This window comes from Papilio machaon, chromosome 1 (genome assembly GCF_912999745.1).
Source record: "Papilio machaon chromosome 1, ilPapMach1.1, whole genome shotgun sequence".
In the NCBI taxonomy this organism is placed as follows: domain Eukaryota; kingdom Metazoa; phylum Arthropoda; class Insecta; order Lepidoptera; family Papilionidae; genus Papilio; species Papilio machaon.
This window is the reverse complement of record NC_059986.1, coordinates 2,534,309-2,550,110: the sequence shown is the minus strand read 5'-3', so window position 1 is coordinate 2,550,110 and position 15,802 is coordinate 2,534,309. Positions and strand designations below refer to the sequence as shown.

At 35.9% G+C, this 15,802-nt stretch overlaps 1 protein-coding gene across 2 annotated transcripts in view; it reads left to right on the top strand.

Moving 5' to 3' along the window:
* LOC106714220 (serine/threonine-protein kinase 26) overlaps positions 1 to 15,489 on the top strand; it is a 75,442-nt gene extending 59,953 nt beyond the window's left edge. For both annotated transcript variants that reach the window (XM_045679054.1, XM_045679022.1), the window contains exons 3-12: positions 9,257 to 9,473; positions 10,369 to 10,661; positions 11,241 to 11,386; positions 11,712 to 11,932; positions 12,353 to 12,486; positions 12,961 to 13,104; positions 13,329 to 13,424; positions 14,113 to 14,223; positions 14,760 to 14,837; positions 15,117 to 15,489. In XM_045679054.1, the coding sequence (XP_045535010.1) occupies positions 9,257 to 9,473; positions 10,369 to 10,661; positions 11,241 to 11,386; positions 11,712 to 11,932; positions 12,353 to 12,486; positions 12,961 to 13,104; positions 13,329 to 13,424; positions 14,113 to 14,223; positions 14,760 to 14,837 (1,440 nt within the window). In that variant the 3' untranslated portion in view covers positions 15,117 to 15,489. The remainder of the gene's footprint in view (positions 1 to 9,256; positions 9,474 to 10,368; positions 10,662 to 11,240; positions 11,387 to 11,711; positions 11,933 to 12,352; positions 12,487 to 12,960; positions 13,105 to 13,328; positions 13,425 to 14,112; positions 14,224 to 14,759; positions 14,838 to 15,116) is intronic.
* Positions 15,490 to 15,802: the final 313 nt, after the last annotated feature.

The window sequence follows — 15,802 nt, the reverse complement described above, 5'->3', positions numbered from 1 at the left end:
AGAAAAGCAAAGGCGCAAAGCTGCCGTTGCTAAAGTCAATGATTTGTGAAATTACTTTTTTATGTGCTACTATTGGAGTTTTATGTTAATGAGTAATTTTACAATCATTAATGCTCTAATGTAACACGGTGCCAGTTTGGTATTTAAGCCCTTTTTTACTGGAGTTAACATACAGAGAAAGCTATTAATGCGTTTTATAGCTAGTTTAATTAATGTATGTAACTTAATTTTAATATCTGCGATTTGTAATTTATGATAACAATGGGTCAGATAACGAAGTATCAAGAGAGTAAGTTAAGTAAGTTAAGACGAGTTCGTCGTTATAGAACCATTGAATCTTAGTAAATATAGCAAGCGGGTTGACTTACACCAAATGCAATATACCCAATTTAGCTTACAGCATTGTAACCCAGACAGCACACTTATATATACATACATTGACTACGTTGACTCAGCTGGTCCCTTTCTGACGAAATTACCGTAGCATTTGCATTCAGTGGCCATCGTAGAGACCGACTGAAACGGGAGTATGACTGCCGTCCCGTCCTGATGCGATTATTCGATTCCCCAGGAGAGGAGGGGAATATCATTCAAGTATTGAAACCTTGTGAGTACACAGCGAAAGCAGCATACACAACAAATCAGTTATCTCATTTTTTTTAGAGAAAAGATAGAGAGACGATAATTTATTTTTGTAGAAATTATCCCGCACTGGAAACTTACGATGCGACTTAAAATTTGCCAGTTGTAAAATTTGTATAAAACACTTTCCCAATTACTGTTTGTTACTGTCCCAGTTCTTAGTCGAAAGTAACTAAGGTGATATTAACTAAAAAGGAGTTTAAAATTTAAGTGAATTCTCGAAAAATCTAATTTGTCCGCCCTCAACTTAATTGTCACTTCGCGGCTCGTTGAGAGAAGGGCTTGCAAAATTTTATTTAGGCGAGGAACTGAATCTACTTAACTCCAGCGTACCAAGTAACGAGGTCTATTAATGTTGCTTCGAAAATTTAGGCACCTTTGGAGTACTGGCAAATTTGTTTATGTTAATTTTCACGACACGGGAACCTTTAAATGCAACAACGGATGAATATTTATACGTTTAATTGCGGTCCTAAACGGCGTGTTCATTTCATTCATTCTTATTTTGGTTTAAAAATTGAAAACTATAGATAGTAAATATAAAATTATAGTAGGAAGCATTTTTATGTAAAAACTAAACCTACTCCTATATCGAATAGTTACTGTGTCGGTTTATTTCCAATCATCCGTTTGCTGGTCCGTATGGCCAGTTAAAATCCAAAACACGTGAATATCCACGCTGATTTCAATCAACCGGTGCCGATGGAATTTGTATCGGATTTCTCTCAATATCAACGGTGTGGGTATGGAATATAGTTTGTATGTTACGTGTCACGTACGCAGCGACCGAGAGCAGTGAATCATTATTGTCCTGTGTGTCGATGACCTGATTAAATAAAATATTGTGCAAACAAACTAATAATATGTCGGGGAAAGGTGTAACACAAATACCATAGTAAAAAAATGTCTTTTTAAATGATGATTGTTTTTTTTTATTTATAAATAAAAGGGTCGTTTTAATTGATGGCTAACTTCGAAATGGACATTTAGTTTTGATTCATGTAAATCTTTAGTAGTTATTAAAACTAAAGACGAGTTTCGTTTTTTTTAAATATCTGATAATTGTCATGCTATTACAATCCTAAACGTCAATTTATGATATTATAGTTACCTATAAATTAATATAGCGGCAATAATTTTAAGGATAACGACACAAAGAGTTAGTTATAACGTTTAGAAAACGTGTCATTTGTTTAAACATGTTTAAATAACGATTATTATTCATGTCGTTACAGCGATAAGCTATGGCTTACGTCTGTACTCGCCCCGGGGGTCTGGGAGAATGGATCACTGCCTTCCAAAGTCTCGTATGATGTTTATCTGAGGTATTTGTTGCTTTATATGAATGGATTATTAACATTTTTTTCATTAATTTAATGTGTTTATCAAGTATCATCTTTGTTAGACTATCCAAATTACATCCATGTAACTGATAAAGGTTTGAGGAATATCGTTGCATTGTTTTTTATTCCGAATTTTTCAACAGAATACATCGCAGTAATAAATTGATTTTTTCATATTAATTCAATCGATTCACGAACTAAAGCCATTAAATGATAAACAGAGGAATCAAAGCATGAATCCTTTCATGTTTATTACGCGACTGTACAGTCACGTTAGAAACCTTTTCCGTCCCCTCACAGGGTTGGACTGAATAATTGATTACGCATACGTATTCATAAAATGAAGTACCTAAATCGTAAAGCGCCGCTTTTCGTATACGAGACTCTCGTTACAGCATTGTATCGCGAGGCCTTAAGCCAAGTTAAAACGCGTGCGTTCCAATTTCACTTTTGTGATTGCGTCGTTTAGGTTTTTACGGTTATTAAGATAAGAGCTTTATTTGTATGGATTGTGATAACATTTTTTTCAACTTCTCCATATTATTGAGATTACATAGCACTGACAGAAATGTTTACTAGTTTTATCTGTATTTACGCTTTACATTTTTAATTTATTTTAACACCAGTAGGTACCTACTCGTCGAAACAAACTACGAATTGTGTTTTTGCTGTCTTTTTTATAAAAAAAAAAACTATGTAAAAGAGGATTTTCAATTTAGAAAGAAAATCCACAATTCATAACTTTTAACTATAAAACTAAACAAGCAGACACATTAATTTTGTAACAATAGAGTCGCGCTCCGCAGACAGTAGTCAGCGCAACGCCAAGCCTGCACTGCACAATATTTATGCTTGCTTACTGTATTTTGTTAACCGTTTTTGTCGAAGTGCAAAGCTTGTAGCCACTCTACTTAAAATATTATAAAAATCCATGCCAAGTAACTCGTTCTAAGTCGACTTTGAAAATGCAAAACATTCACTTGATAGTAAAATTGGAGTGCACTATTAAGTATTTTATAGCTTCCTCCTGTGTGTCTAGGGGCATTTGCAGTTTTCACCTAACGATGCCACATTGTAGAGGGCTCTCGGGGGAATTTTACGAGATGGTGATACTGACGGTTTTATACCTGCACGATTTGAGAGCTCTTGTAAACTTATTGCCTAAGGACGTGTTTATACTGGACGGAAAAGGACATTTATGTTGTTTTTATTGTATTTTATTAAGATGTTAACTCAATATATTAAATTTTAACCTGCTTGTTTTGACGTTTAATTAAACAACGGAAATTTTGTTCCTTGCTGTTCGTACTAAACCGTACACATTCTTGTCACTTGACGATTTATAAGGTTAGATTGTTTTTCTTTTCCATGATGTGAGAGAATATATTATGAGCACCGCTTGTACCTGAAGTAACAGCTACGGGATAACACCCTTCAGAAACTCATTACTTTTTCTGTCACAAGTTGTGAGACGTAATGCACATTGTAATAGATGAGATGTAGCATGAATAATTTATTTAGTTGTTATTGGATGTGTTCTTTTTTTAAAAAAAGTAAATAAAAACAATAAGTAAATAATATGAGCTCGCTACACGAAATATTGTACCGCGACCCGGTTCTGTTTTACGATCGCACTGATCTCATAGAAACTTATTATTTTCTTTTATCTCGTTGCTATGGAAATGTTTTCGTCGTGATCATAAATTCTTTGTGTACAAAAGTAAATACGAGAGATTTCGTAACCCTTTTTGTTGAAAGATATAATGGCATTAGTGTGTTTCATAATACCATGTCATATCTGTCACATTCTATTTAACTACTTTTTATTAAATTAATGACATATGACATACACAAAGTAATTGAGCTCAGATTTTTTTTCTAGCATTCTGTTTTACATAGAGTTGTAAACCTTGGCCTGATGCTTGCAACTGCCACAGGTTGGATGTATTTAAACTAGTTAGTTTAAAAATTAAAAAAAAAACCTGATCCACCCGCAAGCATTACCTGTCGGCTAAAAAATATCAAAATCGGAGTATCAAGTGCGGAGTTACGTGGTAGCACACAGAAAAAAAAAAACAGACAAATTGATAAATTTGATTGTTTGAAGTCGGCTAAAAAGAGCACGTAGTAGTGACAAGGCTCTAAAAGCGCAGTAGAAGTGATACTTTTACCAAATTAGGAAATTATAACATAAACTATGGCAAACTTATATGACACTTATATTCGTACTTCTAAAGTAGTTTAATAATGTGAGCGTGACCCTTCTAATTGTATACATGTTTTTGTGCTTTCATACTTATTACTCTACTAATGTATGTCTCTTAACTTACCGCTAAGTAGCTCTTTATCTCCTGAGATTCATTACGGTCCCTTAAATTCTGTTAATATCTCTCAATTTCAGGATTTAGGAAATCCAAGGATTACTATTGTGCTTCAATTTGAAATGAAAAGCTGCGAATGTCTCACCAACACGCCTTTATCATTGTTAAGAGTAAATACTTTGTTTTAATTTTTGTTGTTTTACTCTGAAAATAAAGGCAGTGTCAGTTTCGTTTACAGCGAGGTATAAATTGGGTATTAAGAGGATCACATATAAACTCATTCCGGATTTAGAAGATTTTCTTTTTCCCTTAGGATCGCGTACAATTCTATCTAGTTGAAGGTTTTTCCTTTACATTGTTGCTTCGCGCCCGCACTCCAAATTAGAACTGAATTGTTCCCGGTACCATGTTCTTGCAAACTGAATAACATTAAATACTACCCTGCTCCGTACTAAAACTTACGAATTTTAAGTAACAAATAATTAAAATTTTCGATAATTAGGACAGTGTTGGACATTCCCCATATAGCAACTCACGTTATATTTTTTTTCAATAATTGGATATGAAACTAAATTCAAATAAAGCAAAGCTTGTTTCTGAATGTCTTCAAGTTATTATGCTTTATAGTTTTAGACACGAAATTTGCAATAGCTTTTAGTCACGTTTCACCCCGGGTATTGTAGATTATACGTAGTTCTTACGAACTTAAATTGGTATCATAGATGTTAACAAGCGAATAGCGGCATCCGATAGTCCGGAAATTATTAAGGCGGGTACAAAGTTACGCGGAGTTCGCTCGCTCGGCGTGTTGCTATGGCAACCGCTCGTCGACGCTTCAATTTAAACTAATAATTGCCGCTTCGACTAACAATTGTGATTCTTGCTTTTATTATCGCTATTTTTAACTAAACGAAGTATTGCGTGGAAGATAGAAAAAGTACGTTATGAGAACTAAGACAGAGGCTGATTTTTTTTTCTTCGCTTCCGGCAACGGTGATTGTTAATCATTCCATGCCGATAATATAAATGGCAGAGACTTTCTTAGCGATTAAGTTAAGTACTAATAAATTGATTTTTATTGGATGACGAAGACAAGGTAAACTGCAGAGTGAGCAATGACAACAGTTTCCAAGACAAAAGTAACCTGTACCTGTAACTTAGCCATACAAATAAGACTTTGTCCGTTTAATAAAGAAGGCACACATAAAATCTAAATTTCTACTCGAGTTTCTCACAAAGTTCTCCGTTTAATTTTCCACAAGTATTCTGCCCTTATTTGAGTTATGAAGAATGAACAGTTGTACGTTTTGTTTTACTTTGATGGAAGGCGCGACGGCGGGTTCAACGACCGACGCCAGCCCGTTGTCATGGCAACGAAAATGTACGTCAACCGACTAGGAACGAGTGCAGATAAGCATTTACGATGAGGAAATACGTCGTTTGAAAATTGTACAAAGAAAATAACCGTACGTCCCTTATGTACAAAACTTGGCAGGAATAACTAATGCTTTTATGGTAGATCCTAACTACTTATATTTTTTAATGTTATCTTTGTTTTGTCAGATAATGACTGGGATGACGATATGTTTTATTCGGAGATTTTGGTCTCAGAAAACAACGGTCAAAGACATTTTTATAGGATCGATAAAAGTTATCAATTTATTGAGGTAATTCCTTTCTTTTACCTTTCACAAACAAAATGTAGGTAGCCAAAACTTTCCAAAATGTTCCTATCTTACTCAAATGTAATATTTTATCATATAATAAGTTTATAGAAAAGGAAAAACTTTTTGTTTGTTTTTGAAATGGGTCTGACATTTTTATTATTTTATTTCTTAGTCCGTTTTTAATTTAACGTCCCTTTATATAATATAAAGGAACGTTAAAATCGAATAAATCGAAAATATCTAATTAAATTAAACAATGCAATGAATTTTTAAATTCATTGTCATTTGCTTGGAAGACAATAAGGGTTATACATCCGGGTTATATTGTCACTTGTGTTGACCTCATTGGATTGCAACTACATTTTTCTTTGTTTTTTGTTTCACTTTAAATTTATCAGTAGTTCGTAAATTTTAATTCATATCAAAATCTAGTCTTAACCTAAGATAATGTAATAAAAAATATCTAAAACAATTAGTTAGATCCATGAGTAATTTAGATACCAGAAATCACACAACTTAAACACTCTAGGACTAAATTAATCAGAAAAAATAGTTTGCCACATCATAATGTGAGTAAATTACATTCGATCGCCAACCCTGAAGACTAATAGGTATAGTAATTAATTCAAGGTTGTTTAGTATTGAGTGTAAGTAAGTTACCGACTTATGACCGTGTTCATAAATTTTGTATGAATATGTATTAGAGTAATGTTGGCTGATGGAGCGTGCACCGCGCCGGGCCGGAACCGTCCGCCGCGCCCGCTCTATCTTCCGCAACTCATTGTATCAATCATGTACCTTTATATTTCCTTGTGTCATTTAAAATGTTATTGCCTTATTACATCGATCATTGATCTCAAAACAATAGAACACTATTATACTATCATTGAAATCGACCACAATATTACTTCTACTTAGGTGGGATCGTACACAGGCTTGGTTCAAATTGGACTTCTATCAACGTGCCTGTCCAAGAAAGAAAAAAAAATGCACTCTATTTTTTAATCTATTTTTTACATGATTTTTGATCTTACCACATATCTCATAATTATCAATTGCATCAGCGGATTGTTATTTGACATTTACGAAGCTCTGATGCAAGCCTTGTGATTGCGCATTAATCACTAACCTTGTCCGACGTAGCATGAATGTAAAGCGTCATTTTAATTTATGTCTCTAGCTATTAAATGTCTTGTAATGTATCAATTATTTAACAAAGTAAGATTTCCAAGATATTAATGTACTAGCTTTTACCCGTGACTCCGTCCGCGCGGAATAAAAAAAACGCACACAAGATAAAAAAGTTCTTATGTCCATATCCTAGTTCTAAGCTACCTCGCCATCAATTTTCAGCTTAATCAGTTCGACCGATCTTGAGTTAAAAATAGTGTAACTAACACGACTTTACGAAAGATACGACTGATTTGAGTCTATATTATAACTTTATTTAGATTGAGATGTTCTTTCTCCCGACTTACAAAACAATCTATATATACAGTATAGCTATTTCTTATCTTTCCAAACATGTTATCGAACTATAACGAAGTCCCATAAGATGTTCGCAATATTTTCTCTTTTCCTGTCTCTATTATTACGCCCCCTCGCTTAGGAAGTACTAAAGATACACTTATAATAGCTTGTTATTGTTTATCGCAAAAGTTTAATAAAACGACAGTTAGATATTTGTGATATTGTAACATCTGTTTTCATTGAGAATCACTTATTTATTGAACTTGAATATATTGAGAATAATGTTTGTATGGATAAATAATTTGAATTTGGTTTAAAATATGTCTATAAATTATTTTCAAGTAAAATTAAATATATTTACATATTAATTTTTGATTGAAAACAGCAGAAAATTTTTGCCATTAATTACACCGGACCCAACACTTTGACAAAGCCTTTGTTCTTTTCATGTCTATTTTTCTGCCGAGAGCTAGAAAATTTAATTGCTCATTTTACAATTGTTGTTGAAATGATTTTTAATTTTATCAAAAAAGGAAATAATGTTCTCGACAATTAATTATTTATTTTTTTATTCATAAAAAGGTTTCTGCGCAAAGGCGCAATTTACAGAAATTAAAATTAAACTTATTTAATATGAATTTTCCCAATTAAAATTACATGTTTATTTAAGTTAGATAAGAAATGTAATGAATAAGAATTTGTTTTCCGTCCCTTAACATTCGTCATTAGTCGTGTTATCTGCTAATTAACTTCCTTTGTTTTCGATATCTATTTCAGCTTTAATTAATACAGGTTTTATGTATATAGCTCGATATCGAGTAAATGGGGGACGTGTTTATGACTGTTATTTGTTGCCAGGGAAAAAATAGTACATTTATATTTAAAAAATAGTTTATTCAATGCCTTGCCTTATTGATACGCAAAAGATTCTAGTGTTTAAGCCATCACGTAGTTTACAGTACCTGAGCTATAATTGCTCTGACCACTAAAAATTGTTGCTATACGATGTTTAACACTTGTATGAACAAACACTACATTAAAAAAGACATCAGTAGCAACCTTCACAAAGCGTAAAAATTCTCTTGAAATCATAGTACTCTTTCAGAGTGCCGGCGGGCGCGGGTGCTAGCGCGGGCGCGTGTAAATAAAATGTATGCAGACGCCATTTGCGTTCACAGTGCTCCCGCGAGCTGCGCGTCTTCATGAGGCGGGCGCGGGCGCGCGTGGCGCGGGAGTTTCTAATGGCTCAGTCCGCCCGTATCGTTCACAGTGATATAGCGTCTGTTAGGCGACTACGCGTGTGGTTCTAAACCATTTTGATTCACCCGCCGAAGCATCGTCTCGTGTATTCAAAGAATTTATCGGGATACGTCCGTAAACCAGCGTATAATACATAAAATTCTCCAAACTTTTCTCTTCCTTTATTTAAATCGTGTGTGCCAAACTTCATATATTGAAATTTCCATTTCAAGTATGAATTTTCCATTAATAAAAACAAATCTTCATCCATGTCTTCTAAATACGTAGAAAGTTTGAGAACGACCTATCACATGTGCAATGACACTCGTAGCTCGATCGCCACTGTGAATACGCAGACGCCAAGACCCGAGCGCCCGCGCTCGCCGCCGCACCCGCTAGTGCAGTCTGAATAGTACCATAGTTGCCTTAGCCTTTTCTCAGTCTGATGGGTTGAAATACTACTCTGTCCCATCCCATATAAACCTTAAATACGTCCCCATGTCTTGATGAAGATATGTTTACTAATGCAATCGTCATATTATGTCACTAATAGCGCCTTGTTTCCATGTTCCAGGGAACAAAGCTATGGATAATAATGGAATACCTGGGGGGTGGGTCGGCGCTGGACCTGATGAAGGCGGGCAACTTCGAGGAGATGCATATCGCGGTGATCCTGCGCGAGGTGCTACGCGGTCTCGACTATCTTCACTCAGAGCGCAAACTGCATCGCGACATCAAAGCTGCCAACGTACTGCTCAGCGAGATGGGCGACGTCAAGCTCGCTGACTTTGGTAACTTTTTATATTCATTATTCTATATCTAAAAGGCGGGTAAGAATAGCTCACCAGAGGCATCTGCATTAATGTAATGTGGTAGAGATGTTGGTTTCAAATATATTTCATACTTATTACTGGATTAGGAAACTAAATAGGCTGCAAAATCTCTAGCTGTCTAATACTATAAATGCGGATGGATAGATGTTTGTTTGTTTGTTTGAAGGTATCTCCGGAACGGCTCAACGGATCTTAATAAAATTTGACACAGTTGTAGAACACAATCTGCAAGAACACATATGCTACTTGTAAAGTTGTTTTTTAAACTGCGTGCGGACGGCGTTGCGGGCATAAGCTAGTTTCTAATAAATGTTATTTTGGACTTTCCCATTTATTTTCCCAACGTGCGTTAATCAAGTTTACGACCCGAGCTAAGTTAAGGCAGCAAGGCGACACTTTGGCGGACCGCCAGCGACTGATGTTTGATTTCGTCTCACAGAGGCATCCAGGCGACCGGCGACCGGAGGCTGTATTAAATTTTCTTTTGGAAACGTTGTAAAATGTTGGCACACATTCCTTGTGTAAACTTATTTTATTATCTCGCGTTAAAAGGATCGATAAGGAAAAAGGATACGCACAATCGTACGCTTGAGCGAGATGGCGTATAATGCGAGGGAAAATATGTGCCAAATTGCTTTTTGGAACGTATTTTATAAACACTCCTAAGAAGGAATTCTATTCTTTCTCAAATTTTACGTCGGCGAGCTCAGAGAAATTTTGAATTGTAAGAATTTCCAAGATAAATTTTAAGTGAGCAGAGAAGTACGCACATTGCGTTGAATCTGACATTTTGTATTATTTTTGATACTAAAAAGTATTATAATTGTGTTACTCACATTCTAATTGTTTCCAGGTGTGGCGGGTCAGCTGACGAACACGACGAGCAAGCGCAACACATTTGTTGGCACTCCTTTCTGGATGGCGCCCGAGGTGATCAAGCAGTCATGTTACGACAGTAAGGCGGACATCTGGTCGCTGGGCATCACTGCCATCGAACTCGCAAAGGGGGAGCCCCCCAACTCGGAGCTGCACCCTATGCGTGTCCTCTTCCTCATACCCAAGAACAACCCCCCACAACTCACGGGCTCCTACTCGAAGCCTTTCAAAGAGTTTGTTGAAGCATGTTTGAACAAGGACCCCGAAAATGTAAGAAGTTTTTCGTATTTGGTTAATTTCAGATGTCGGTCAATCGGAAAATCACCAGACTCGAAAGACGATGTAGCTAGCGAAAAATAGAATAGCAGAAGAAAATAAAACAAGATGAGTATTTCACTGTGAAAGCTTGAAAATCGTCCACTTTAGGACAGGTGTTTAGTGCTCTTGAGAGTCGACAGCACAAACATTCCGCGCCGAGGGCTCGGGTCTCGGCTCTCGGGTCGGCGGGTCAACAAACCTGAGCCCGCGACATCACAGGCTCTTGTTATTATACAAACTTTACCAACAGTTCATTTATTCCCCACCGCTGTTTGTCTTTGTCCCAGTTTCGAATTACGGCCTCAGTTGGTTTGCTTGTATGCTGATCACTTTCGGGGAAAGACTGGTTTTTGTTTAAACTTTTTAATTATACAACGTTAAATGGGAAATTTAGGCCTTGTACAAAACAAAGCTTTGAGTACGTTTACTACAAATATCATCCAAGTATTTTACTTAAACAAAGTTCGGGAAAAGAAATAAAAAAAAATTGTTATTTAACTGTGTACTTACTTCTTAGTTGTTTTATTCCAGAGGCCGACGGCGAAGGAATTGCTAAAGTTCCAGTTCATCCGGAAGGCGAAGAAGAACTCTTACCTCATGGACCTGATCGACAGGTACAAGAAATGGAAAGCGCAGCGCAGCGAGGAGAGCGAGACGGAGTCGGAGAATTCGGACTCGTGAGTAATTAACATTTTAAATCAAAAACAACAATTAAAATGTTTATATAGCTGGTTATTTATAACATGCATCATAGAACTTCTTATTCTCAGCAATGTTTAAAGAAACTGATATCTCAATAGCTACTTCAATCCCAAGAGAAAATTGATCTATGAACGTCTTAGTATGTGAATTCCTTATTCAATTTCGACTTAAAAAATTAAAATTTCATAGATTTATCTCTCATTTCTCCGATTTCAATACCAATATTGTATTAAGTACTGAATAATATTTGTTCTGAAGAAAATTTATAAAAATAAAGAAATATTGAATATATTGTCGTAGTGAGGAGTGCAGTAGAGGCGACAGTGAAGCGGACGAGCCGTGGATAATGACGGTGCGGGGCGGCGCCGGCGCGCGCTCGCTCTTGTCTGCCGCCGAGCGTCGCGACACGCGCGACCGAGACCGCGACCGCGACCGCGACCGCGACACAGATCGCGACCGAGAACGCAATCGCGAACGCGACCACGACCGGGAGCGCGACCGCGACAGGCGCGACGACACCGGTGAGATATTTACACAGAATCAGACATTTGAGGAAAACTTGCTGTGAGATTAAAGTATTTCAATTTTTAGAGCTTTGAAGGTGAATCTCAGTCTGTGCTTTTAGTGAACTCCTAGCTTTAGTGAACTACTTACTAGCTGTAGTCCGCAACTCCGTACGCGCGCAGTTAAAAAAAATGATAAGTAGCCTATCTGTTCGTCCAGACTATGTTCCACATCTGTGCCAAATTACATTAAGATCTGTCGACCCGTTCCGGAGATACCTTCATTCATCTATCCATCTTAATTTTCGCATTTATAATGTTAGTAAGATAAAAAAAAATTAGTTCATTGTCGCTGTGTGATTCATCCAAATTCTAATCTTGATTCTTTTAAATATGGATTCTGAAGTAGGTTTTAATTTTTATTATGTATAATTCCAGTTCTGCCATCGCCTACATCACCCTCGGTGACGAAGCAGAATGGTTCGCTGAGTGTACGTGACGACACGCCGCCGACAGAGCTCGCGCCGCAACACAAGCCCGCCCTCAACAACAACACGCCCGACAAACAGACGGTACTCTACACATACAACATTAAGGTTTAAAGACAAACAAACAAGTCATTTACATGAGAAAAATATCGCACACTATACATTATACAATATGGTCGCCTGTTTTAGTTGTCAATTTACTTTTTTTACAACAATCTAAAATGTATTGCTTTATATTCAAATTGATTACATGAATTAAATTTTTTTTATTGATGAAGGACGAGTTAAAGAGTTATAAAATTAACTTACTAAAGTCAGGATTAAGTCACAATGCTACCATTCTGCTAGGAAACATTCTCACATCTCATATCATGTTACGAAAATTATTAGTATTCTATCTAGGTATGATTTTCTTCAACTTTATGCTATTAAACAAGCTAAAAATTATCACATTCCTGATAAATTAACGATCCATATTTGATATCAAAATCTACAAATGTATATAAATGTGAGTTTAAGTAATTTTTTTATTTAAACTAATATTAAAGTGTGTTTCAGAGCCGACAATCTCCAATAGTGCAGACGTCCATAGAACAAAGAAATTCAAAAGATAGAGAAAGAGATAGGGGAGATAGAGAAGATAGGAAAGAGAGGCAAGAACACACAGCGTCAAACCGCGACGGCATAGTTAATAATAAAGCTGTAAGTACATTTTAATAAGTTACGTAACCGTGAAATTCAATGTGTCCTTGTTTTTTTTTTTTTTTAAATATCCCTCTTAATCTTACAACGTGTGTAAAAAGGAAATATTTGATGGCTTCGAAACTGTCCACGAGTGAATATAGCCTATATTTATTACTACATTTTTTAAATTCGACGCAAACAAAGTAGCGTGAGACAGCTAGTATAGTTTGTGGCATTTTCAGGCTTCCCCTCTGGACCACAGAGGAGTGAACAGCGAGGAGAGCAAGGTGCGGCGACATGCGTATCTGCAGCAACTCATATACCCGCTTCTCAATGAGGTAATATACTAATTTATATGGATGGATGAATGTTTGTTTGAAGTTATCTCCAAATCGGTACAATATGAAATTTGGTATATATGTCAGGAACAACACATAGGCTACTTTGTAAGTTTTATTTAATTCCGGGCGGACGGAGTCGTGGACAACAGCTAGTTTTAATATAATTCTGTATATGATAAACCTTGTGAAATAGCCCACCGTGGTCCTCTATATTTCATATGCAATTCTATTGCTGTTTTCGTCCATAATCCTATATCTCAATCTACAATGCAAAGAAATTAGAATTAAATCCATTTTTGTTGCTTGATTGCTGAAAATAATTGAATAAAATTAAATTGCAGAGTTATCTAGACTGAGACCCCTCAGGGGGTCAGCATTCATAGTTTCTTCCTACTTGTTTCCAATTTCAAGCTATTTTATTATTTGCTAAGACGTTGATGTAGATTATTCCCAAAGGGCCGACCCCTTTGGGAATAATCTACATATATTGAAGCATTGCTAATTCTCACTCTGTCTTCTTCTATTGACCTAAGTCAGAATAAAAAATAATAATAATAACAATAATTGATCTTAAAAGTAGGTAATTTGGTCATGGGGGGTCTGTGGTAACGGTTCATTTTGGAAATAGGGATCACTTGTCCAAAATAGTTTGGGTATCCATGATGTAGATGTTGTGTTGTTGTAGCTGAGCCGCAAGCACGGTCCGAGCAGTGCTGCAGCAGTGGAGGAAGTGCGGCGAGCCTTCGAGCTGGCTGAGCGCAGCGCGCCGCATCTCACACGAGCCTTCGTGCAACAGGTACTTATACACGTGTTAGAAGTATAATTTTAGTCCTCTTTCCCTTTGCACCGCTTTCTTATACGGATAGGATGGGAAAGGGAAGTGAATGACGGAGGAGGAATGCATAGGAAGGGGAAAGATTCTCTTTTTATGTGTCCCCTCTGAAATTGTGTATGTCTATGGGTAGCGGTCGTTTGTTTAACAAATTTGACTGTCTTGATGTAATATAAAAACATGTTTCATTTAATCGTATATGATGTTTTGTGTTGCTTATTGCAAGACATAATTTTATTTTTAAATTTCTGTCTGTCTCTTTGCAAATCCGCGTTTTTTGTGTAGTTTTTGAAAGCGCTGGAACAATTTTGAGAGAACTTTGAATGATGTTATTAGCTTATAGCTTATTTATGCTTATTTTTTTTTGTTTTAATTTTACGCTAAGTATTGCATTACTATAATTTCATTGTTTAACTAGGTTTATAATGACATCTAAGAATAAGGAATAATAATAAGACTTTTCTTTATTTTATCTTATTTTTGTTTAATTTATTGTTCAGGTGGTGCAGAGGGTGGCGACACAATCGCACCAACCCTCCACACCCTCACACAACACTTCACAACACTGGATGTCGTAGGTGAGCAATAGCAGTATATTTATACAATCATTTAATCATTCCAGTATATCAATGAAGGAGTTAAAATAGAAGTGAGTGAAAATATAAAGGTCGCCATTTAAAATTTTAAGAAATTAGAAATGTCTAACTAACAAACGTAAATCGAATATAAGTTTAATTGCATGTAGAATATATTAAAATGGATTAAATTGTTTGAAATTTATCATAGCTTCATACTTAAATATTAGGATGGTCAGTTTATAATCGGAATATAAATTCTAATATATTTTTTCATATCAGGGACCCATAAAATATGGGGCAGCAATTTGCCTCCCGGCCCCGGCCCCGGCCCCTTGGCCCCAAGCTCAGGCCTCGGCCCCACCCGCAGCTCGGACTGACCGATACTAATACTACAAATTAAAGTTAGAAGAAACCTTTATGATAGCAACAACAGCAACTATATATAATGTCTTACATGGCTTTAAATTAGATGTAGACGAATACTGAATGAGATGTTCTCTTAATATTAACTCTAGTTCCAAATGAGATGTGAACTGAGGCCTTCAACTGCCTTATACTGCCCTAAATGTACCAACAAACAGTTTACTGACATCTCTTTCTATATATACATTTAAATCTTTGCACTGTCCAATGTTTGATCTTTTTTTTTATAATAGTTACAATCCATTCTTTTCTCGTGTAATATTTAAAATTAGATAGTAAAATGTTTTATTTTTCTTGTATCCGCAGTGGTAACACCAACACAAATCATTTTGCGTTCGTTTGAAATTGATGAAATGCTTTTATTATATATTTTTATACATTTTACTGTCTAAATATATGTACAGTCGAACCTGGATAAGTGAGAGTCTAATGAAGTTTCTACATAACCCTAGTTTCTTGCTTATAGATGTCCTTGAGATTGGATGAGGACTCTTACTTTTAAGGTTTCTTTTTCATCCAGTTATCGATTATCAAGGTTCGAC